Source organism: Erithacus rubecula, assembly GCF_903797595.1.
Source record: "Erithacus rubecula genome assembly, chromosome: 3".
NCBI lineage: Eukaryota > Metazoa > Chordata > Aves > Passeriformes > Muscicapidae > Erithacus > Erithacus rubecula.
The window spans coordinates 101,939,584-101,963,918 of record NC_136689.1 but is presented as its reverse complement, the minus strand read 5'-3'; the positions used below and the strand labels follow the sequence as shown (position 1 = coordinate 101,963,918).

Genomic DNA, 24,335 nt, shown 5'->3' with positions numbered 1-24,335 from the left:
AGAGGGCTTGCTGATTAACCACTGCTGCATTATGAAGCCTATGTCCCCTCTTCCCTGCCCAGCAATGACTGACACGCCTGCATTAGCAGTTCCTTACGGTTTTGGACAGGTCCCTTTCGAATCTGACCCCCACATCTCCCTGCCCTCCCGGCAAAGGGAGGGGGCAAGGTGACCCCTAAGGAGCACCGAAATGCCACCACCTGCCGTGGGGCGGCCGATGCTGGCAGCACCGCCGCGGAGGAGCCAGCGCTGGCGGCGGCGGCTGAGGCACCCCGGGCCGCCCGGGACCGCGTCCCCTGCGGGCCAGGCTGCCACCCAGCCCGACCCCGGCCCCGGTCCGTCCCAGGTGGCCCCAGACCCCGGTGTCTGCGGCGGGGCGGTCCCGCTCCGGGGCGGTCCCGGTCCCGGGGCGGCGCTGTAGCGCGGAGCGGGCCGCGGGCAGCGGCAGCTCCTCCTTCTGCTTTCCTCCTCCTCCTCCTGCTCCTCGGCGCCGGGGTGGGCTCGCCCGCGGCAGCCGGGGTGTGGTGTCCTGCCGTGCCGTCCCCTGTGTGCGATGGACTGGCAGGTGCTGACCAGGGAGCTCTCCCTATACCTGGAGAGCCAGGTCCGCGTGGGCTTCTTCGGCTCCGGCGTGGGCTTGTCCCTGGTGCTGGGTTTCGGCGTCGCCTACGCCTGCTACTACCTCAACAGCATCGCCAAGGTGAGCGGGAGGGCGGCGGGGCGGGCGGGCTCCGCAGGTGTCCCGCCGATGGGGACAGTCCCGAAGGTCACCGCGACCCACCGCCCGCAGGCGAGGGGATGGCACCTGGAATGGCTGGGGGGGGGCAGGGCTCTGCGGCCGCCTTGTCCTCACATCGCTCGTCCGTCCCCTGCAGGGGCTGCTCCGGGGTCCCGGCCGGCCGAAACCCCGCTCGAAGCCCGGGCGGGCCCGGCAGCGCAGCCTCCCCCGCCCGCAGGGGCTGCGTCTTCCGCGGGGGCCGCCCGTGACCCCCGGAGGCCGCCGGCCTGCGGTGGGAGAGGGCTTCTCTGGTCCTGAGAGGGCAAGGGGCTCCGGTTTCGGCAGCCCCCAAAATGCAGTTGCGCCAGTTGGAGACCTTGGCCAGGTGCCATGGTTTGGAAAGGGAGGTTAGGAGAGTGCCCTGCACAACACGAACCCGACCTACTTGGTTCACTGGCAGGGCATGTGATAAAGTAGTTTTGCCGCCCTTGTTACCCGTCGGTGCCATCCTATGTACCTCTGGAGGCTCCATGGCAGCGTTTTGGGGGTTGGAGCACTCTTGGGCATCTCATCAGCAGTAGTTTTAAAGATAAATTAGGCAAACGCAAATTACTTGGATATGGTGAGCCTGGTGAGATCTGAAGTGGCCCCATGGTGAGAGCGCCTCGTTGAATGCGTAATCAACTGAAAATACGCATATCAAAAGGTTTTTGACTGTTGAGGACCTGAGTGTTGCCACAGTCCTTCAGAGAACCGCTGGGAACGTAGCCTTCCTCTTCAGAGAGAAGAGGGTACTTGGTTTTGGTTAGAGGAGAAAAACGAAGGGAGGATGTGCCATTACAGCTGTTTATGTGGCATGGTTTTCCTCGAAGTGTCTGTTATTGTCCTATTAATGCTTGCATGTTGGGGAGTCATTGTGACAGAGAGGTATAAGAAATATGGTGCTAAAATCTGAGATGATTGGTATAGGGGGACTTTTCCATGTTAATTGTTAAACAAATGGAAACTGTAAGCAAATTGTCTGCATGCAGAGCATTCTCAGAGAGGAGGAACCGATGCACTTGTGTACTGTAGAATGAGATGAGAGGAGAAGTGTGCAAAACCAGCATACAGGTGAAAAAAGGTACTGCGGTCAAAGTGCGTGCATGAATTAAATGTCATTTTTGTGTGGTCCAAGAAAACGGACGTGGTAAAATCTTTCTTGCCTACTAAGAAACAGTGCAATTTTAATTTGTCAGTGAAGATACAATGGTGGTAAAAAGTACAGCTAGATCAGTATCTAATTAGAAATTGGTAAGGAATCCATTATGCCTAATGGATTTCACTTTTCACTTGGGCATTTTGACATTTTGTTTGGTTTTCATTTGCTTATCTCTGTACCATGAAAGGTAAAAGCATTGCAAATGATTATATGAAATAAATTAGTTCACTGAGGGACAATTTTAAATAAGCTTTATTTGTTTTTCAGTTCATTTTATAAGAATGCCCATGTCTGACTGTAGCTTCTTTTCCTAGAAACCCCAGCTGGTGGCAAGCAATGACCGTTTCTGCCGCTTTCTCGAGGAATATTGCCCTGTTGTGACAGAAACTTACTATCCCACAATTTGGTGCTGGGAAGGTCGGGTACAGACACTCCTGCGCCCCTTTATCACATCTAGGCCCCAAGTACAGTACAGGAAGTAAGTGCCTTTATTCTGGTGATTGATTTGATATCCAGCTGTTCTCTTACTCTCACTGCATCATACCCACTGTCATTGCTTAAGTTTGTGCCTCTATTTTTTTTCCTTTATGTCCACCTTTGCAACTTTGTCATAAACTTGGAACTATCTTTATCATGGATTCAATATGAAGTAGGTTTGAAAGGTCAGCCTTCCCAAATGGCCCTGTTTTAGCTCAGAGAGTTTTGTAGCACTGAAATATGGGTGACAATATAGGAACTGATGTGATTATATGTTCACAAGATTACACAGTGGATGAGGCCACTAGAGGCCATCTAGTCCAACTGCCCTGCTCAAGCAGGGTCACCCAGAGCCAGCTGCCCCAGATCATGTAAAAATAGCTTTCAGATTTCCATAAGGATGGTGACTGCACAATACCCCTGGGCAAATTGTGCCAGTGCTCAGTCACTCTCACATTAAAAATGTGCTTCCTGATATTCAGAGGGAACTTCTCATGTTTCAGGTTGGGCCCATTGCCTCTTGTTCTGTCAATGGGCACCACTGAAAGGCTCCATCCTCTTTGCACTCTCCCTTCAGGTATGTAAATAAGTTTCCCCTGAGCCTTTTCTTCTTCAGGCTGAGCAGTTCCAGCTGTCCCAGCCTTTCCTCATAGGAGAGAGAGGCTCCAGTTTGTTCATAATCTTCATGGCCCTTTGCTGGATTCTCTCCAGTATGTCCATGTCTGCCTTGGACTGGGGAGCCCAGAGCTGGACTCAGTACTCCAGGTGTGGCCTCACCAGTGCTCCATAGCGGGGCAGGATCATCTCCCTCAACCTGCTGGCTATACTTCTCCTAAGCCTCCACAGCCTCCAGACTTTTGGCCATCTTTCTTGCAAGGACACATTACTGGCTCATGTTCAACAAGGTGTCCACCAGGAGGACCTTGGGGTTCTTTTCTGCCAAGCTGTTTTCCAGATGGGCAGGCTCTGCTGTACATGGGGTTGTTCCTTCCCAGGCACAGGACTTTGCACTTCCCCTCACTGAACTTTGTGAGGTTCCTGTCAACCCATTTCTGCAGCCTGTTGAGGCCCCTCTGGCCTCAGCACTCAAAACACAGAAACAATAAAGCACAATTACTTGGCTTATCAAATATTCTGGTGTTTGAATGTCATAATTTTTCAAAGGTCATGCAGTCACTGCATATGTCCATTAAACCAACATGTTGTACCTTAACCATAGTACGGGCCACATTCAGCCATGTTTTGAATATACAGAACTTCTGGGAATTTCAGAGTAACTTTTACCTGTGGAGTTTATGTTGTGTTCTTTCATGCCTAAATTCTAAGAGGGAAAAAATCCCTTATATTTATTTTTTGTTCTCAGCTAATCTCTTTCACACAGAAATGAGACTTAGTCTGGCAAATGAGGCATTTGGCACAAGACCTAAGGAGAAGGACTTTTATGCGCCGGAACCTGGATGCAGCACAAGTTGTTTCAGCTCTGCTTGCATGGTAGAATAGATTTAGCATTTAGCAGCTTCCCTCAGTTTTAGTAACTAGGAAACATTTCAGTGGTATGGCCATGTCCAGTTTTTCTAGTTCTTCTTGTACACTTTTATTTCAAGGGTTTTGAGAGAAGAAACATAGTTCCACGGGGCACTGGAACTACTTTTTTTGTGCCATTTTAGATTATGTTGGCAGTACTCACTACCATTGCATCTACTCCCCATTACTGAAAAAGGGCAAAGCTGAGCTAATGAGTCCAACAAGGCTGGTCACTTTAAAATCTGCAGTAGTCACTACCAAGAATTTCAAAAGAAAAAGCAAATGCAAGGTTGGCTTGTATTTCAGTAGTTTCCACACCAACTCCCTCGAACAATTCAAATGTGTATATATTAACTTTTATCTACATGTTTGGCTATCTCTTCTCTGTTTGGATAACTACTTTTCTGAATTATGAAACTAAAGTAGCACTTTAACTATTCAAATTTCCAGGAAATAGGGAAATTCATATGTTTCTAAAACAAAGAATGAAACTTTTTTGCCATTGTTTAATGGGTGCGTAGCTTTGTAAGATATTACAATATTTGTTGCATTATTAAAATATATGCTATAAGACTGCATACTAGCACAGTTTGTAGTGATATGGGGTGAAAGATGCAGTAATGTGTGTGTCTGTGTTATGCATGTTTAAAACATAATGATCCATTATACACTCTACTTCTTTGGATGAAGAGAAAAAAAAATGCAATAAATGTTTATTACATTACCCAGCGTGCTATCAAAAGATTCTCAGATGATTCAAAGGAAATCTGCAGTACACAAAAATGCCTGTATAAAACACAAGGCAGAGCCAAAAATCACATTAGCTACAGGCTTCCAGTACATCAGCAGCTATTTATGAAAGGCCATGTCTTCATTTACTGAACAGGAATTACTCTGCAAATTGACTGTTCTAACTCTGGTCAGCTGTAGGTGTAACTCTTTCTGAATGCAGACATGCCTAGTCAGGTGGCACTTTGAGTATTAAAACATAATAAAAAATGCAGAATTCACACCTGATAATTTATAAACCACAAGCACTCTTAATATTGTATATTTATTTTTCAATCTAATCAGTGTTGTCTTAAAATGTACCTTTCAGTGAGCTCATTAAAACAGCAGATGGAGGACAGATTTCGTTGGATTGGTTTGATAATAATGACAGCTCATATTATCCGGATGCCAACACAAGACCCACTGTCCTGTTATTGCCTGGCCTGACAGGAACAAGCAAGGAATCCTACATTCTTCATATGATCCACCAGAGTGAAACACTGGGATATAGGTACTGTTGTTTTTCACTGATATTCATTTTGCTGCTTCTGGTAGGTTCCAATATCAGAATGTATATGTATCAGATACTTTCCTAAGGCAAATGAGATTTGGCTACAGTAGTTTATGTAAGGAAGTGTTATTGGTAATAATAATCACAGTGGAATTATGTAACGGGCAGTACATTTGCAAGGGCTGTTTTAATATCTACAGATGTGCCCCAGAGATTGCAGTGAAAGCCAGTTAAGTCTGCATAGGGCTTTGCTGCTGCTACTTAAGTTATTATATTACATTAGGTGTTAAACTTTACACTTTCTAGAGAAAGGGTTTGTATTCAGCTCCAAGAAGACTTGTGTGGATGGTTTGCTGGCAGTAAGCCTCAGAGGAGATCAGCTTCTGAATGCCAAGATTCAGCAGCCTCAAATTCCTGGGTGCAGAAAGAAGAGCTAGCCTAATCTTACTGATGGTGTTTGAGGGGGTCTGTCACCTCTTCATTTGCACTGTGTAATTTAGTTTCATTCTTGAGGCTTCTGGTCAGAGTTGAGTAACATAAGTAGATTAATGAATGAGTAGACTCCTTTATGTAACCATATTGCTCCTGCTGCGCATTAAAATTAGTTGTCATTGTTCCAGGATCTGTATTTGGAATATTAGATTTTGTCTTTGCAGATTGCCTTCTGGTGCTGACTCCAGTAAGTTCTTCAAATATATATATATTAACTTTTATCTACATGTTTGGTTATCTCTTCTCTATATGGATAACTACTTTACTAAATGAAAAAAAGTAAAACAGCACTTTAATTGTTCAAAGTACTTTTTAAATCACTTTAAAACTTAGCTGTAAAAAAATATCAGAGGAAAGCCCTGAAATCAACATCTTGTTACTATTAATTTTTAAAGAATTCCTGGAAGTTATATCTGCATTTCATCCCCTAAGGGAAGAAGGTAAAACAGTAAAAAGTGGAGCTTTAGGTCAGATTTCAAGAGAAAGCTATAATTTTGTTCTTGAATAGCAACATTTGTGAAAAATAACAAAATATAATATTCTTTCATGCCTTTAACCCATCTAACTATGTATATTATTTAATAAAATTATTTCAGTGAGATGGTAGAAAAGTAATAGAAAAGTTATATTTATTGAGAAAATATGGATTCCTATATCATGGTAATACTTCCAGAAGATTTAGACTCCCACCAACAGAGAGAGACCAGAAACTTCTGCTATACCAGATGAGAAAAAAAACATTCCCAAGAACCTGCAACTTAGATCCAGCTGTCATTATAATTTTGACTTGTCTCTCTGGATTGGATTTCTTCCAGTTTAATAGAATTATGTAGCTTTGATGTCTGATGGGTTTTTTTCAGAGCACAGCTTTAGGCTGGGCCCTGCACTGGCAGAGCTCCTGGCAGAGTGCAGGCAGGACATGTCTGTACCACCTTCAGCTAAATCTTGGGGTTCTCACCCTGCAATCTGACCTCAACAAATCACAGAGCTCTGATAGTCCCACTGACCTCAGTGAACTCTATTTTGGTACAAAGCTTGTTCCACACAGGTCAGCCTCTAGGATCTGTAGATCTGTAAATATTTATGTGCTGAACTTATTCATAGAAGTGGCCCAATTTTATTTATGCATTTTAATTTTTTTCTGTGCTTAAATTAGCTCTTTTGGTGAAATTAATAATGTGCACAATTAAATTTACTGTCTCCATTTTTAGATGCGTGGTTTTTAACAATCGGGGAATTGCTGGAGAGGAGCTTTTGGTAAGGATGACTTCTAAGATAAACATCTCTCACTTATAAGTGGTAATTATGAAATAATTTGTGCCTATTTGTACAGTTGGATTTAAATGAGAGAAACTCAGAGCATGGGCTGAAAATGCACAGAAGACACTTCAGTCATCTGGTGGATCAATCATGTGCCAAGATTAATTTTTCATTTTGAAACCCTAGAGGGTCAACTGGTCAACACACGATTTTTTCTGAACATTTCATTTTAGGAAATTATTCAGTTAATAATATCTGTAACATTAAAATGAACAATCCTTACATTTTCTTTCCAAAAATAGTGCAGTATCTAAAATGTGCACATCTCTGCTCAATCATTGCAATTTTCTCCCATTTATTTAACATACATATCCAAATACAATCCATTGTAATTTCTTCCCCAGTTTAAAATATGTTTTTTATATGTGTACCATTAAAAGGGATCCACACTATATGTTAGTGAATTAATGAACCAACTTTATATGGATATCTGTATCCTGAAAGTTAAATGTGTTCCTGTATGTTTTTCAGCAATCATGACACAAACTCAGCTACAGAGGACATTTTTTTGGGACAGACATGTCATACTTGCTTAGAAATAACTGGCCATTCCTCAGATGAAAAAAATCTTGAAGCTAAATGTTTTCTGGAGCCAGGGAGAAGGCATGATGAAATATTGCTGAATAAGCTTTGTTTTTTCATATGCATTCTGTTGACAATTCTGCAGCTGGAATGAATGTGCATAATACTCAGTATTGTTTTGCATTTTTTTAATCCCCTGGTTTCAAACTTTAAAAAGCTCAGAATGTTTTCCCATAATCAGATAAAGCATTTCAATGCAAATATTGCCATGTTAAGTGTAGTTTTCTGCATACTTTTGGAGATGGATCTACAAAGCAGTTTTGTGACACACAAAGTCCTTATTGATGAATTTCTGAATCATTTAGAGAAAAGATCCCTTGTTTGGATACATTGTGTGTATTTTACTGTAATCGGATTTACATCTTTAAGCTTTATAAGTTCTTGTGGTGCAGAAAACCAGCTGAAATTATCACATTTTCTGCAAAGAGGTTTCAACATTTTAGTATAAAATCCCTACTTAATGACTCTGAAGCATAGTTAAGCACCACGGTAGAAATTAGTTATGTAAGCAGTTCTTTTTCTAGTCACTTCAAAGATAGATTCAAATTTACAACAAATAATAGTTATTTAAAGAATACTGTTCTCATTGATTATTGAAAGCTATTGTGAATTATTGCTCTGGAATAATCAAATATTATATTCACCACAGCCACTGTGAGCTAAGATGGTGTTTTAAAATACAAAGCACAGATAGCTAAACATTAAACTGTCTGGAATTAACTGAATTTAAAATGGAAGATATATCTTTAGTTTTATAAACTTTAATCAAATACACTTTCACTTAGAATGCATTAGATCCTAATTACCAAAAATAATTTATTTTTCCTTGTAAAGTTGACAATTTAATTAAAATGAAACACATTCACACTATTTATAATTAATAGTCTGTAAAACTGTGAAGAATGATTCATGTGGATGAGAAATGGAAATGCAACATAAATGGAAATTAAAAATGTCTTCAGTTTTAATTATCTAGATTTAGCTTTTCTTTCAATCTTTTAATCTTTGACATCAACATTTCAATATTTTTGTTAAATGTTTTTTAAGTAATTAGTTTAATGTTGTTAAAATCACCCACAAATAGCCAGGCAGTGTAATTGAAAGCAGTTTAAAAAACCACCCTTGAAATTCATTATTGCTTCAGGCAACAGAAAAGTTCCATTAATTCATAATTGCGTATTTATATATTTAGTTTTAATGTTTCACTGAATTTTGGCAGTTCTGTCAGTTCCTATAGTTAAGTCCAGGTCACTAACATGTTAATAGCAGCTCTAAAGTTTAAAACTTTGTTTCTCTGTAGATGAGATCTGGACAAAACCATTAGAAAAAGACTTAGGTTACTGTGATTTTTATGGTGCCTAAATGGACTTGTCTCCCTCCCACTGCTCCACATAGTCCCTCAGATCCGACTATGTCACCTCTTCCAGGTGTCTGTGCAGGGGAGGCTCAAACATTGTGCTTGTCCTACAACAGCAGGGAAGTGGTTAACCAAATCTTACCCAAAGGGTTACCCAATCTGATGCCAGCAGAAGCCACTCCAAGTCTCAATTCAGGATTTAAAGAGACACTCATGGTGAATAAAGCAAGGATATTTCATTGCTTCAGATAATAGAATACTTTACTAAATTTGGTAAACCACACAGGGGGATTTGTTTATCTGTTTATTTGGTTGTGTTGTATGTAGAATCTAAATGTGGGTTAGTTTTCAAATGCTGGCTGACAGAACTTGAAATCTAATGGTTTCTTTTGCATTTGAATGTGGGTGAATATAGTATAATTGTTGTTACAACTTCTTTTTCTGTAAGCCACAGACTTTATAATGTTTCCATTTCCTTGGGGTATTTAAAAAAATATCAGTATCTAGGTCTGATCTAGTTCTGTCTAGTTTAGCATGTTCTCTGTTCAGATTTTGTATAATGGCCTGGAGATAATGAAGATACCTGTCACCTCTTTTATTTTGTAATGATAACAAGTATAATTCCTTCCTCCACCTCCCTGTGAAACTCTCTGGATTTATATTTGCCATTTAGTGAAACCTCACAATAAATGCTAAATTTATCTTCTTATATAATGATACACTGTTCAGTTTGCTTTGTCCTTACAGGATAACACAGAAGCTTATGATGGCATTTTTTCCCTCTTGACTCCTTACAGACACCAAGGACTTACTGTGCCGCTAACACAGAGGATTTAGAGGCTGTTATTCATCATGTGCACAGCTTGCACCCCTCAGCTCCGTTCATGGCAGCAGGTGTTTCTATGGGAGGGTAAGGTTGTGTAACACAAGTCTCAGCTTAATGTGATCATAAGACTGATAGTAAATTGTTACTCTGGAATACTTGCATTACTTACTGAACTGCAAGCAAGTCGGGTTTCTCTCCAACAGTTAATATCCAGAAGACTTTTAGAAACTTTGAATCTTTGAGGCTTTTACCTTTGTGTCAGGGAAGGCTGAAATTGGGTTAACATTTAAAAATTGGGAGGAGAAGGGGTGGAGAAAGACAGACAGGAAACAGTGACAGGCAGATTGACAGCCAAACAGATAGGCAATACAGTGTTTGGAAACTATGGAGGCTGTCTTTCTTTGGAAGGGAGGGATGTGAAATAGGTTCTTGAGCTAATACAACGTGTTTCATAGCAACCTCTGGCAATAAGATTTGTCTTCACTCTGTGTTCTGCAGTGTGTGGGTAGGTTAGACTGGAAGAGGTGTGGATATGTGGATATCTGTTCTGTCTGGCTCAGAAGCTAGAAGCAGTATTATTGCTCAAACCGGTATGGATTGGTAGAGCATGTGATACTAAGACTTGCCATGTCCTGGCTTGTCTCCAGAAAGCACAGCAAGAACAGACAATGATAGCACAGTTCCTTAGGAGGGAAAAAAAAAAAAAATCACTGCTGGAAGCTAGCAGAAATATTCCAGCAGCCTCTTTAACAAAAATCATAGCAGAGGAGAATTTTCCTTAGAAATACAACACACACAGTGGTAACTTCCTTCCCTTTTCTCTGATAAATTTTGTGAGGGATGGGTAGGTACAGCCCATATATATTGATATGAATATATATTACTATATATTGACATTAATCTATTGATTACTTGTAAGAGCTCTGAGATAAATACATGTTTGTTCAATACTGGTATTCTCTGTTTTTTAGCACATCTTTAGTCATTAGGTTCTCTGTTCTGTTGAATAGTAGTCCCAGGAGGGAAAAAGGCTGGTCAGCCTAACTTCAGTTCTTTGGGAAGATCCTCTAGGAGCCATTTCCAGGCATATGGGGAATAATGGTGACAGTTTTCATCAAGGACAAAACGTGCCCAGGTGATCTGATTGCATTCTACGATCAGATGACTGGCTTCACTGATGGGGAGAAAGAAGAGAATGTTTTTTGTTCTGAGGATGTTGTTTGTTCTGAGTCTTCTTTTGTACCAAAAGACTTAGAGGAGCCTTTTTTGCTGCAGAAACCTGTCTGTTGTTGGATGTCTTGGATGTCTTCCACGTCCCTTGCTTGTTCCAGCTCCAGCTGAACTTCACTTTTCCTAACTGCATCCCTGCATACTTGGGCAATGACTGTTTCTCCCAGGCAAACCACCCCTGTTCTACCTTAAAGATACTTCCTCTTGAAATTGGTCAGAAGAGCTTTTTCCCTCCATGTGATCTTCTGCTACTCTTCCTGCATATCAGAATGTATCACGCTTTTATGTTGGGTTATTCTTAAAGTCCCCTTTGCTCATCAGGGCCTTCTAATGTGAGATCTTGACAACCAGATCCCTGAACAAATGAAAGCCAACTCTCTCCAGTATTGTAATTCTGATACTTACCTTACCCACTTACTTTTCATCTTGAAAACCCACCATCAAATAATCTCAGTGGCCAAGACTGTTTTGCATCTTCTCTACCTGACCAGTTCTTCCTTACATATGAAAAGCATGTCCATAGTATCTTTTTCCTATTTAGGTCCTTGATTGTATATCAAAATATTGTCCTCAATACTCTCCAGAAATTAGGTCTCCTTGGGCCTTGCTATGGCAATTGATGCTGGGATGGCTACAATTCCCTGTGCCTGGCAATTATGAAGGGCTGAAGGTGTGGTAGAAGCTGGCAGTTCTGTGACTGGTACCAAAGACCACATCAGCCCTTAGAATCATTGCTGTCCTTGGCTTAACCTAGTTATGGAATCCAAAATACTGACAAAGTCTGTTACAATGGCACAGGGAGTCTCTGTTGTGCTCCTGGCTTATATGTCACCAGAACCACTGGGGAATTTTAGGCAAGGTATTCCACCTTACCCTCCAGTATATTTTTAAAATCCTGAACCAAAACCAGAAAGCACATGCTTAATGGTACAGAACACTGGAATAATCTCTAATCATCTACATGAGAACTGTTTCCATGCTTCAAAATTAATTGGAGCATTGCATGTTTAAAATGAAGCAGGAACAAAGATCTCACCAGGGACATACTGCAAAAATCATCCACTTGTCTTAATCTTACAGGAGTTTTTTATTATCTACTGCTTTTCAGAATTTTCTGAATAGTCAGATAATCTATATAAAACAGATTTGCCCTAGTTAAGAATTAAAATAGATACTCACTTCACAGACATATATAAATGTAAATGAAATACCACCTGTTCTACTATCTTCAGTAGGTATTATTCTGGAAGGGGACTTTATTTTGTAACAAAGATTCCTAGGCCTTCTCTCTACCACATATACTCTGTGAATTCTGTTAGAGAAGTGCTTCTTCTGCTACTGCAACTTTTTTTTGGTTGATTTATTGGACTGCTGTCCTGTGATGTGGTAGGTATTGCAGAGGGATAAAGTCTCTGTGATAGAAGGCTGGTTCATAATGTCTTTGTTAAAGGTTGCTGCCTCCTGAAGTACAGTAGATGAGCCAAGGTATGGAGTGTGGCAACCCAGGAAGCTATCTTAATGTTAACTAATTAACTGGTTTGTGTTGAAAACTTGGAATTAAAGTGATTGTTGTAAACTTTATGACAGTAAAGTAAGACTTAGAGCTTTTCCATCAGTATTTTTATGTTACTCTTTTCCTGCTGTTTTCTATTTTCTACATTTGAATGGTAGATATTTGTGAACCCCCTCCTATTTTTAACTCAAGTGCACATTAGCAGTAGAGACTGTAAGTTGCAATTGGACAGAAAGACAAGGCATGATCCATTAATTTGGCTATTTACTTATAATTTTGGTTCTCATTTTTATTCATTTTCCACATACTTTGTGTTAAAGAAGAGATGTGTTCTTCCACATGTGTGAGGTGAGGAAATGGCACTACCTTAATCTGAAAATACTTCTTCACAGTGAGGCAGGTATGCCAGAGGCAGCTTGTGTTTGTCAGGCACACTGATCAGATTTATGATAGCAGGAATACCAAGAGCTTGTAAGATGGTAAAAGTTACTAACACTTGGGAATACTTGTTCCATGAGTAAGAATAATTTGACTTTTCCCTCCCTTTAGTGATTTAAGTAAGACTAATACATCTCTATTTCTAATTGCACTCCTACTCACACCCTACACACTGCACCTTGTTCCTCTGTGATAGTAGAAAGTAAACTTCATGAGTCATATGTTGATTATGTGATTACCTCCTAGGTGTATTAGGCACAACTGTAGGATTCATAGGAGAAACTATAGAAAAACAGACAAAAACATGCCTGACTGTTACATTTACCCTAAATTGAAGCTAACAGTTTGATAGTATGTATGTTTCTGTTTTTCATTTGTAGCATGCTTCTTTTAAATTACCTGGGCAAAACTGGCAGAGACACTCCTTTAATGGCAGCTGCAATTTTCTCTGCGGGTTGGAATGTTTTTGAATCTGTAGAATCTCTGGAGAAGCCACTAAACTGGCTTCTTTTCAACTATTACTTGACCACTTGTCTACAATCCTCTATCAGCAGGTGAGTTGCCTTCTGCACTATTTAGCAAGGTGGAAGGATTTTAACATGAGATGGACAGCAGGTATAAAAATATTGGCAAAAAGAATGCTGTAACAACTCTAGTTGTTCTTTGTGCATAATTTGGTAAGTTTTGAAATCAAAAGGATCTTTTCAAGAAACTTTGTCATCAATGTGACTAAATTTATACACTACTCAAGGGACTCACAAGCCCAACGTACTTCTGTATCTATGGGTGAAGCAAATGGATTTTAAAAATTTTTAGACTTGCATATATTGACTTGGAATAGACTTGCATATATAATAGTTGTTTTAAGTCAGTGTTGTCTGAAAAATCACAGAAAGGCCAAGTTCATCATTGGCCTTATAAAACCAGGTGTATTTTGTATTCCCAAATATTAAGTTCTCTTATGTTTGACATCTTTCTCATGGATTATGCAGATTTTTACCATGTTGCTGGATGTGCCTGCATATGGATGAACAATTATTCTGTTCCTGGATTTCAGACACAGATTTTTAATACGACGGAAAATTAAAAACAAGCCTGTTACACAGTTACTTCTATAAATGTATCTGTAAAGCAGAGAAGTTCTATGTTTGTTTACATAACCAAAAAAAACAACAACAAGCCCTCCAATTTTTCTATCTTTTTTTAGGCATCGACAAATGTTGGAGAAATTATTTGATATGGATCTTGTGATGAAGGTATGTGAAAATCTTACTTCTGCTTGAGCTGGATGCTGTTTTCCAAATGCTGACATAGTTCCCTATTTGAATTCTGTACTTCAGGCTAGAACTGTTAGAGAATTTGATAAGCAGTTCACTTCAGTCATGTTTGGCTACCGTTCAATTGATGATTACTATGAAGATGCTAGCCCATGTCGCAAGCTGAAGTCAGTAGGAATTCCAGTGTTATGTCTAAACTCTGTGGATGATGTTTTCTCCCCAGCTCATGGTAAGTTTAGGCTTTTTAAAATATATTTATCTGTATATGACATTAAGATAAACTACATAGGTTTGAAAATAAACTCAGACCTATGTGTAGAAGTGTATTTAAATGTTACCTACATGGAGGATCAAAACTTCCATGGCTCAGTCTTGTAGTTAAGTTTAAGATGCATATAAAACAAATGGCGATGGTGAGACTTGATTAGTACAGAAAGCAGAAGTATATGGGGTGGCCTCATTAGGCATTAATGGAGTCTTTACAGTCAAAAGAAAGAAATAGACACATTTAGGGTGTGAGTTATTGCACAGTAAGGAAGATACCAGATGTAATGCCCTTCAGAAACACCTGTTTCTGCTCTGTTCTGTTTCTGTTCACCAAGTATGAAGAGCACCCATAAAAAAAGAACTTGGATTCTGATGTCTGCATGTAGACATTCAGAATTCAAACTGGAAACAAGTGGGTTTTTTATTGCCATTCTTCAAGTCCCTACAAAGAATGTCTGGGAGTTGTTTATGTTTAAGATGACATGAAATCCTCATTTGTTGAACTCAGTGTCACTTCCAGTGCATGTAAATTAAAAGTAAAAAATCCCCTGCTAAGTTAGGTTACTTACCCCTAATCATGTAGGCCAAAATCTAGGGTAAGGGAAGAGCTACACACAAAGTCAGCTCCTAGAAGGAGGCACATTGATATAAATAATAAGCTTCAATATCAGCTAAGTAACAGGCTGAAAACTCTGTTTTCCATTTTCTGTTTCATGCCAAACATGTGATCATTTTGCTTTTCCTCTGAAGATCAAAACCATGTTGCTAACTATTCTGAAAATATATGCTTGTTCCTGTGGTCTGTGTATTGGTTATAGCTTATGAAAAGAGAAGGAGAACAAAAGCTAATATAGAGGAACACCACTAAAATGAACAGCTGGTTGAGGCAACAGTCTTCAGCAATGAGCACCTGACACCTTTAAAATTGTAGTTTATACAACTGATTTATTTCAGGGAAGTTTTCTTCTGCCACCACAAGTGAAGTGAGATTCTTGCAGAATGAGTCATGAAACCAAAGTGAGCAGGCAAACAGATCAGAACAACAAGCAGAAATGAAAGAATGGGAAGGGATTCTTTGTGTGTACTGTTTATCTGTGTGCATATGTACAACACATACAGAAACATGCACACACATTACTATTTATAATTCGAAGACCACTTACAGACAAATGTGACATGAAAAGGGCCACTTCACAGAGTGCTCTAGAAAAAGACTGATTTCTTCTTCTCTAGAACAAAAAAGCATCCATGCTTTGCATTAATAATGTAAAGAGGTGACAGACACCTAATATGAGGAGAAAAAATGGTCACTCTAGATTAGCCAAACTATCTATCCCTTACATTGGCCAAAATGGAGGCTTAATAAAAAATAAGGTCTGAGTAAACATAGCAATATTGTGTAGACTACTGTATGCACCTTTAAAAATTTGCAGCTCAAAGGCTTTCTGAAACAGTTAGTCCCTTTGTATTTATTAGCCTCTGTGGGATTTTTTTCTTCCTTGAAGTTGGACAGTTGTTTGTTGTCTTATGAGCTTATAATGGCCTGAAAATTAGAATGGATGGGCTGTGACTCTAAAATCTATGTCCAATTATAAAATCTGGCTAGTGATTCTGAAGATAATTTTTATGGGTCTTAGGACCCTAGAGATGAGTCTCCTCTTGCACTGTAGGGAGGTCATCTGCTGTGTCATGTTTCTTGCACAGAGTATCTGAGAGAGGAACAATGGTTTCACCTCTTTATTTGACAATAGCTTAGTTTGTGGTTTCTGTCTAAAGTTAAGTAATAACTGGCAGGCTCTACCTAGTTAGCATAGTGACAACAGCAGTAAACCAGTCAGTATGCCTCAGTCCCTGAAAGATTTGTTAACCTTTCCCAGCCCATTATGATTGGGACTGGGATATTTGTTACCTAGATGAAAGCTAGTGCAGAGACTCCATCCTCTTTTTACCTCCAGCTCTCAAGAGCCAGCTATTGATCTGACCCTATGACATTCAATCTGAAGACAATAAAACACCTTTTTTTTTTTTTTTTTTACTGTGAGAGTGGTCAAATGCTGGCATAATTTGTGTGGTCTCCATCTATTGAGATACTCACAACCTTACTGGACACAGCCCTGGAAAACCTGCTGTTGATAGCCCTGCTTGAGCAGGGCTTTGGACTAGATGTTCTCAAGAGGTCTCCTACAGCTTCAGCAGTTCTGTGATTAGTTTGAGTACTCAAAGATTGAGTCCTCTAAAGTACAGCTGTAGTAGATATCTCAATCCTTGAAGCCATTTTGTAAAAGGTCCCCAAGTCTTGGTGAACATGGGATGGTTGTTTGTGTAAAATTAGGTATTTAAACAACTGTGAGGATCCCTCAGAAGTCTTGAAGTATAGAGGGGGGAGAGGTGGAACACCAGTACTTCTGAAACAAGGACTAAGAGTCTATTGACTGTCCATCTTCTCTTAAAACTCTAACTGTAACCAGCCTTTCTCCATGAAGATATTTGAGTGGCCAGGCATTTGTTTATTCCTTGTTCACAGAGTTAATGCTGTTAGCTGTAAACTCTTGTACTTGTGGAGTCAAGTACAGGGCCACCAGGATGATGCTGATTTCCAGCTAATGGCATGACTCTGTTATATCTATCTATCCTGGGCCCCTTTTTCATTTGTACTATGCATCCTCAGTGGGAATTGTTGAGCTGGCAGAAGACACAGAGCACCCCAAATAGCAGCCTGGGATTTATGTTTGCTGCCATTAGTTACTGGAGTTCATTCATCTTGACATCTTCTGTGAGTTGTTCTGTGTTAGCTAACATAAAGGGCTGGTGTTACTCTTGGAGGTGACTTTGTTCTGGCAACTGGCTTTTTTTTTCCTGACTTAAAACTTCTATGTGTGGACACACAGAAGCCTGTGGCAACCAAAGGCAGTTTCCACTCACAACTGTATCATGGATTCAAGGCCACAAAATTCATACTTATCAAAACCCCGGCCTTTTATTGACTTAGGAGACTGGTTATTTCATGCCTCATCTCTCCCAGTAATACCTACCAGCTTTTAAGCTATCTTCCAATTCTGTTGTAGATAGCTGTAGTTTCCAAGAGCTGGGAAACCAGCCTAGAAAACCCATCAGGGAGAAAGCCGTGCCAGAATTCCTTTGTGTTTAAATAGTTTCCATAAAACCAGGCACATCTATCTTCCAGTAACAGAGCTTGAGGGATACAAAACCAAGTCTGCTTTGTCACTACATAATGTGGACCTAAAGAGACACTTCCCTTAAAAAGTGCAAATGCTGCCTCAGTTGCTTGTTACTACCTGATCATTTCTTCTCATGTGCTTTTTGGTACGCTTTGTACTTCTCAGCAGTTATTTTTAAATATATAGTGAAAATGTGCCATTTGATCTCAATCCAGTATTATGAAGAAGCAATCAATTTGCAGTCCTTCCTTAATGTTGTTGTTTAAAGTTCATAGAGCTTGGCAGCTGATCTATCTGTAGTTTAATTCTGGAATGCAATTCTCATATTGCATAATACTGACTAATGAAAACAAATACTTTCTTCATTGCATGGCACTTCTCTCACCATAACTAATTTAAACAAGCCACTGCTTCAGGAAATATGTAATAAAACCAAGTTAAGCCCTTATATTTTGTAAATGTGAAAAATAAATCAGGAAGATGGAGTGATAGCATTCATTATCACTGTCACATATAACTTTTCATCTGAAGTGGCATTTTTCTCTGAAGAGACTTTAAGCAGTGTACTAGACATCTGACTTAAATTTTACTATACTAATGCTTAGCTAATTGCTGCTGATGAGCATTGTGCCTGTGCTGGAAGCCTGCCCTTGGAGCTAGATACCATGCCAGCTCCCTTCTGATCCACTGTGACAAATAAATGCATGTCTAAAGCTCAGTTAAATATATTTTATTGAACTCTCTGAAGCTTTTGTGTCTCCCTGAATCCAAACTTGGAGTAATTGCTCTTAGGTGTTACTTTACATCCTGTTATGTAAAAGAGCACAGTTGAATGAAGTTGTCAGGAGAGACCAAATGGCCAAGGAATGGCCAGAGAGATAACAAATAGGTTAAAAGTTTAGCAAACAGAGAAATCAAGCAAAAATTGGAATGTCTGACTTACATGTTTTTTCTTTTATTCTTTAAGAAAATAATTATTTTTGGCAAAGTATGTACAACAAATTGGTTTTGAATGAAGTAATTTTGCATACAAGTATTTACATTGTGGTTCTGTGATCACAAATCACAGGTCTGTGCTTGCAGTACAGATTTTGGCCAAAAGAAATTTAAGTACAAGGTTACATTTTTGTCAGTGGACAAAAATGAACAGTGGTATCTTTTGGCGTGCACTCCTATCTCCTAGAATGAATATATCCAGTGCTCCATTCATCTGCCCTTTACATTGCAAAATTTACTCTGTTGCATTGTGGTTTTATTTGTTGGATGGCTAACAGTCCCTAGGAACAGCCTTGAGACAAGTACCACACCACTGCCAAGCATCATTTGCATTTGGCACTGAAGAGCAACATAATATACTCAGTTCTCTTCCAAGAACCTCCACAGCAAGAAACTCTGCTGGGGAGGAGTTACACGGACAAATAGAGGGAATTTCAAGATGGAGAAGATGACATTTGTAAAGGAAAATATTCAGCATCCTGGTGCAGAACTGCTAGGCTTCTAGGAAAGAAACACTGTAGCTGTGTGGAGACAGGCAGCACATGGCACCCACTCCAGTATTGCCAGCCAGTCTGGGAATCAATGACCAACAGCAAACTGATTTTGGGAGCTGGCAACCTCTGAATGACAGGCAAGTAGAGGTCATGGTGAGATTGGCCTGCAAGGGTTTCCCCACAGAAGAGGAGACATTTATTATGATCTCCCTTTTAATCCCCCAGCAAAGCAGTTTCTTATCAGGAAGGGACATTCTCCCTACACATTGACACTAGTCTGCCAAATTAAATGACTGTCATGTTTTTGCATGTTTTAGCTAGTGAAGAGGTATATGCAGGCCAGTCAGCAGCTGATCCTGAATCCATTAGTACTGAAGGAGTTCTCAGGCCCGTCTCTGATACTTGAAGGTCAAATCTCCCTCTCCTCACATATTCCTTCCCACAGAAGCTTATTTACTAGTCCCCTCAGTGACCAGGCAGACAGCTGCAGAACGGGTGTGCAAAGTGTGATTGAATGGCTGAAGCTGACACAGGGTTTGTGTCTGATCCCCACTTCTCTCTTGGTTTCTGTTTAACGTAGACCACAGGCTACTGGAGGGAAAAAGAGCATATGGCTTGGTACAAATAAATGGACAAATTCCTATGCAGTCAGCAGAAGCTGACATGAATTGCAGCCACTCTCTTTGTACATGGCAATGTGTTCCTCCACAGAATCCAAGAGAGGCAGATCAGAGATTGCTGAGCAGATTAGCTCAGGCAAAACTCCAGACAAGCGCGTGCTGAGTCTGAAAATGATGCATGTGTTGGATTGCAAGAAATAACACATTGTTTTCTGCATCTCATGTTCTCAGTGTGTTATTCCCCAGTCTAGGCTTTTGCATCATTGACTTTTTAGTCTGGCCTCAGTACTGCTTTAAAAGGCCCAGATCCTGCATACAGCATTTTCAGCTTTCCAACTGAACAAAGGAAAAGCCAAGGACTTCTTGTAGAAAGAGTAAGAAGACAGTTTATTCCTCCTGATAGAGAATCACTTAGTAAATGCTGGAATCTACAACTGCTTAGATTTTGAAAGGAGGGAAAGAGTAGAAGAAATGGATAGGACTGAGCAGCAAAGAACCTCACACATTTGGCAAGAGAGTCCCCCCCCCACTGCTCTCTGGAGCTCTGTCCGTGTTCCCCCAGGGCATGGTCAGGTATGGGGCAGGGAGCTTGTAACACACCTGCACAACAGGCACTAGCCCAGCTCTGTGGGCAGTTGTTTTGGCACCCCTGCTGAGGCCCTGGAGTGGAACAGAGTGTGTCTTTCCATGCACTGCTGGTAGGCACCTCTGAGGCACAGACTGCTCCCCTGGCTCCACAGGTCCAGTGCTTCTGCTCTGATCTATTTTAAGTTGCACAGCTGTTCACTGCAGTCATTTTACTCAAGTTCTCCTGTCACTTACTCTGGCTGAGGGTCCTTTTTTGGCTAAGCAAAGGGCTACTCTCTGCTCTTATTCTAGTTGCTGAAAATGAAGGCAAGCTGGCATCTCAAGCACACAGTTATGAGTTTGCCAGCATCTAAATGAAAGTAAGGAGCACATTTATGAAGAAGGCAGTAATATGCAGAGATAGGGACTATTCAAGGATAATGACCTTTGAGATAGCAAATGTATAAAAGGGTAAAGGAACAGACTCCTAGAAATAGCAATGAGTGGAAGGTGTCTCTGAAGGAAGTGTAGTCAGAAAGGGATGTGAACAACTGAACACCCTCAAAACTGAATCTGATTCAAAAATACTTTAAAGTAAATAAGGAAGTAGTATAAATCTTGTGAACAACTTGCTGCTTAGTGTTCTGGTGACAAGGCATTTTTAGTTGAGTAGTATATCACTTAAAATCAGCTTTATTCTCTTTTCATAACCTTTTGCAGAGAACACAGTGAAACTGCTGCTACTCCCTTCTTTGGACAAAGCATTTTTCTTTTGCTGTTGCTTTTTCTATCAATCCTGAATAATCAAAAATCTGTATTTTTTTTCCCATTTCATAAAGTTTCTTACTTGAAAACTAGAACTTTGACAGGCATTATTTACTGAAAATGTGCTGAGATTTCTGCTCATTCAGATGTCTACTTAGCATAGCTAAAACTCCAGAGGAAGTTGCTTAAATAACTTAATTTTTATGGATCTGTGGTGTTTGCAGTCTTGATATAAAGCTCATGTGCCAACCAGTTCAAATGATACCAGGGTCATCCCATCACACCAAGTACCCTTTGTAAAGTCATATGCTTTCTCTGGTGTCAGTCTGTGCTAACTGACCTCTATTTCCCTTCACAAAGGGAACTGCCCAGGTGGTGAAACTGATTAAGCCACACATCTATGCAGAGTCAAAATAGGAGGCACTGAAGCCTCCCTCCTACACATTTCCAGATCAGTGCATATCTCAGGTGTCATTCACTGATGACTTTAAGCTAATTGTAGGCCATTGCTGAAATGGCCACCTCACTGAAGGCTCCATCTGACTGTGGCTGCCACTATTCAGATGTTGGCATTAACATGGGGAACTGGATTAGGCTGCTAAGCAGATCAGGAAAACTAACCCAGCAAAAGAGAAATGCTTATACTATCCAGTCTAACAATCTGCATTCTAAAATAATTTCTAGCAATCACTATTCAATAGAGAACAACTAATCTCCTGGGTGGCACAGAGCACTTTCTGTGTCATTGTACAGTTGTTTGCCCCTTCCTCTTTCTCTGTTCACCTTGTGTCTTCACAGCAAGAACCATCCCCCTGTGTGTTTGCATGGTGTGCTCTAAACATGCAGGTGTAAACATATGGTAGATCAGATATAATGATAATCTTTTACATTAGCTGATAGGATGGATATCTTGCAGACCAATCTTACCCTGACATTAAAGGTTCTGTGCTTGGAGTCTCATACAATTGCAATTGAGGGTCCAGTTCCTCAGCTTTTTAAAAGCTGAATATTGCAATAATAGTTAAAAATTAGAGGACTGATTGTCCTTTTACTTACACTATTTATAGCAAATCCTAAGTATGCATTAATGGATGCTGTTCCATCAGTGTGAAAGACAGATGAAGCTGAAATTTTTACAGCATCCAGGAAAAAAAAAAATCACACAGGTAAGGTGAGTTAATGATAAAGAGAAAAATGCCTATTAATACAGCTGTGCTTCCAAACCCATTAAGACATTTAAGTATATATTAATGCTGTGCCTATTTATTCATACATAATATGAGAAATATTTAAGAGAAATTATTAAATGGCTGGCATTTCACAGAAGGTTAAGGACTTAAAATGTTTTTACCCTCCTTTTAGCTATACCAGTAGAAACTGCCAAACAAAATGCAAACGTTGCTCTGGTTCTGACTTCGTGCGGAGGCCATATCGGTTTTCTGGAAGGAATATGGCCAAGGAAGTGCACTTACATGGACAGAGTCTTCAAGCAGTTTGTGCAAGCTGTGTTTGAGCATGGAAATAAAATCTTTAGCATGTAGCTTTGGACCACTATTATAGCACAGTGGCACATTCTGACAAGGGCAGTTGAGCTTAGTGCACAAATTTTAACTCCTGTAAGCCAGCAAATGGATAAAGTCTATTACTACATGCAAAAATATTTTTGCCTAAGATTTTGTAGCAAGAAACTAAATATTATGTTGTCTCTTTTATATTTATTTTTTAATATGCCTTACTAAGAATGACCTTAAATGAAACAGTGTTCTGCATACATCAAATTGCACTTAACCAAAACTATCAAGTAGAGAGATTATAATTCCTCAGGATTTTAATTTAAACCAGTATGTATTTAGGAGACTTTATTTAGATGGCTTTCACTACTAGAATGGCAACACTAAATAGCTTATATTATCCTGTCACATATAGTACCAGTTGGCCCATTCCTTAGAGCACTGATGGTGAAAATCTTAAAGTATGAAAACAAAAGGAGGGATCAAATAAAAGTACTGGTTCTTCAAATAAATTGAAATCTCAGCATGTTATTCCACAGCATTAGATTGATATCTGCTTTTGCTGTTCTGCCCTGAGAGTATTCAGATTTAGGGCTGTTGATTGTTTTTTTAAACTATGTCAATGCCATATTTGTCTTACATGGTTATTTTTTAAAGAGCTAATTTATAGTGTTTACATATAACCAAAAGATTCCTTTAAAACAGTACTGTAATAACTTATGTAATTAAAAGACATTTTGCATTTCAGAGTTTATGTAAAGCTGGGTGTTGTCACATAAGTAACACATACTTCATAGAACTGGTAAACTTGGTGATTGAACCTGCTATGTTTATATTACCTTGCAAGAACATTTCAATTTTAAAGAATAAATATTAGAGCATCAGGAAAATATTATATAATCTGCTTTAAATTAAAAAAGGAAGACAAATTCAAACCTTTTGTCTCTGCTATTGTTTCATGTCATTTCTTAAGAGAATGGAACAAACTGTTTAAAGAAAGTTGGGATGGAGGTCAGAGTTGTGCCTCTGGTTTTTTTATTTGATCATTTGTCACCATTTTGGCAGTAGGTTGTCAAATCCCTGAGGGCACTGCAGACCAACTTCTGCCCTAGTGGTTTAGGAGTTGTGAGGGTGGCTGAGGCATCACTGTTCTCCTGAGCCCTGACAGTGACAGCCAGTGTGGGCCTTTGAGGAGAAAGGACAGTTGGAGAGAATGTATTTTGAAACTGTTGGGAAGCCCTAATTTAAGGCATACTGGAATTTAAAACAGGCCCTTAAGCAGTATCTATGGAGCTCCCATCTTTTGCTGATCACTGATTTGGGCCCAGCCACATACAAGAAGTCAGGAAAGATGCCTCTGCATTTTTATTTTTATCTTTTGAGCAGGGTCAGTACAAGAAGAAAATGCAGCTAAAAAAAAGCAAGTCAGGTCTTTTGTCTCAAGCAGTACGTGAACACTCCTCTTGTAAGGCATGTTTCCTAGTAACAGCAAAGGAAGAACAAAAATACTTTTTGTCTTTAGAAAAAGAAATTGGGACATGCTATACGAGAGCTGTTTTGTAAGGTAGATGGTTGAATCAAGAAAATTAGAAAGTGCTTTCAAGTTATGACTCTTCAAACAGACCCTTGTCCAAATAACAAACTCTTATTTTTTTCTCTAATAAGAAAAATGAGGAAAGTGACTTGCAAAAGTAAAATT

The 24,335-nt window shown here is 39.9% G+C and overlaps 1 protein-coding gene across 3 annotated transcripts; it reads left to right on the top strand.

The window, feature by feature from the left end:
- Positions 1 to 423: 423 nt before the first annotated feature.
- On the top strand, positions 424 to 24,155 carry ABHD3 (abhydrolase domain containing 3, phospholipase). Of its 3 annotated transcripts, none has more exons than XM_079301255.1 (9): positions 424 to 700; positions 2,234 to 2,397; positions 5,020 to 5,202; positions 6,906 to 6,951; positions 9,751 to 9,863; positions 13,341 to 13,514; positions 14,168 to 14,216; positions 14,301 to 14,466; positions 22,488 to 24,155. In XM_079301255.1, exons 1-9 carry the CDS (start codon positions 554 to 556, stop codon positions 22,664 to 22,666), a joined length of 1,221 nt encoding a protein of 406 aa, XP_079157381.1. In that variant the 5' UTR covers positions 424 to 553; the 3' UTR covers positions 22,667 to 24,155. The 3 variants fall into 3 exon arrangements, with proteins under 3 accessions (XP_079157381.1, XP_079157382.1, XP_079157383.1); XM_079301256.1 differs by lacking the exon at positions 22,488 to 24,155 and adding an exon at positions 15,459 to 15,574 and having other exon boundaries at positions 450 to 700; XM_079301257.1 differs by lacking the exon at positions 13,341 to 13,514 and having other exon boundaries at positions 450 to 700.
- The last annotated feature ends 180 nt before the right edge of the window (positions 24,156 to 24,335 follow it).

Coding starts and splice junctions, on each gene's coding strand:
- ABHD3 (XM_079301255.1), top strand. CDS start 554: ATGGACTGGCAGGTGCTGACCAGGGAGCTCTCCCTATACCTGGAGAGC. Junction 9,864..13,340: donor GCAGGTGTTTCTATGGGAGG/GTAAGGTTGTGT, acceptor TTTCATTTGTAG/CATGCTTCTTTTAAATTACC. Junction 13,515..14,167: donor CTACAATCCTCTATCAGCAG/GTGAGTTGCCTT, acceptor ATCTTTTTTTAG/GCATCGACAAATGTTGGAGA.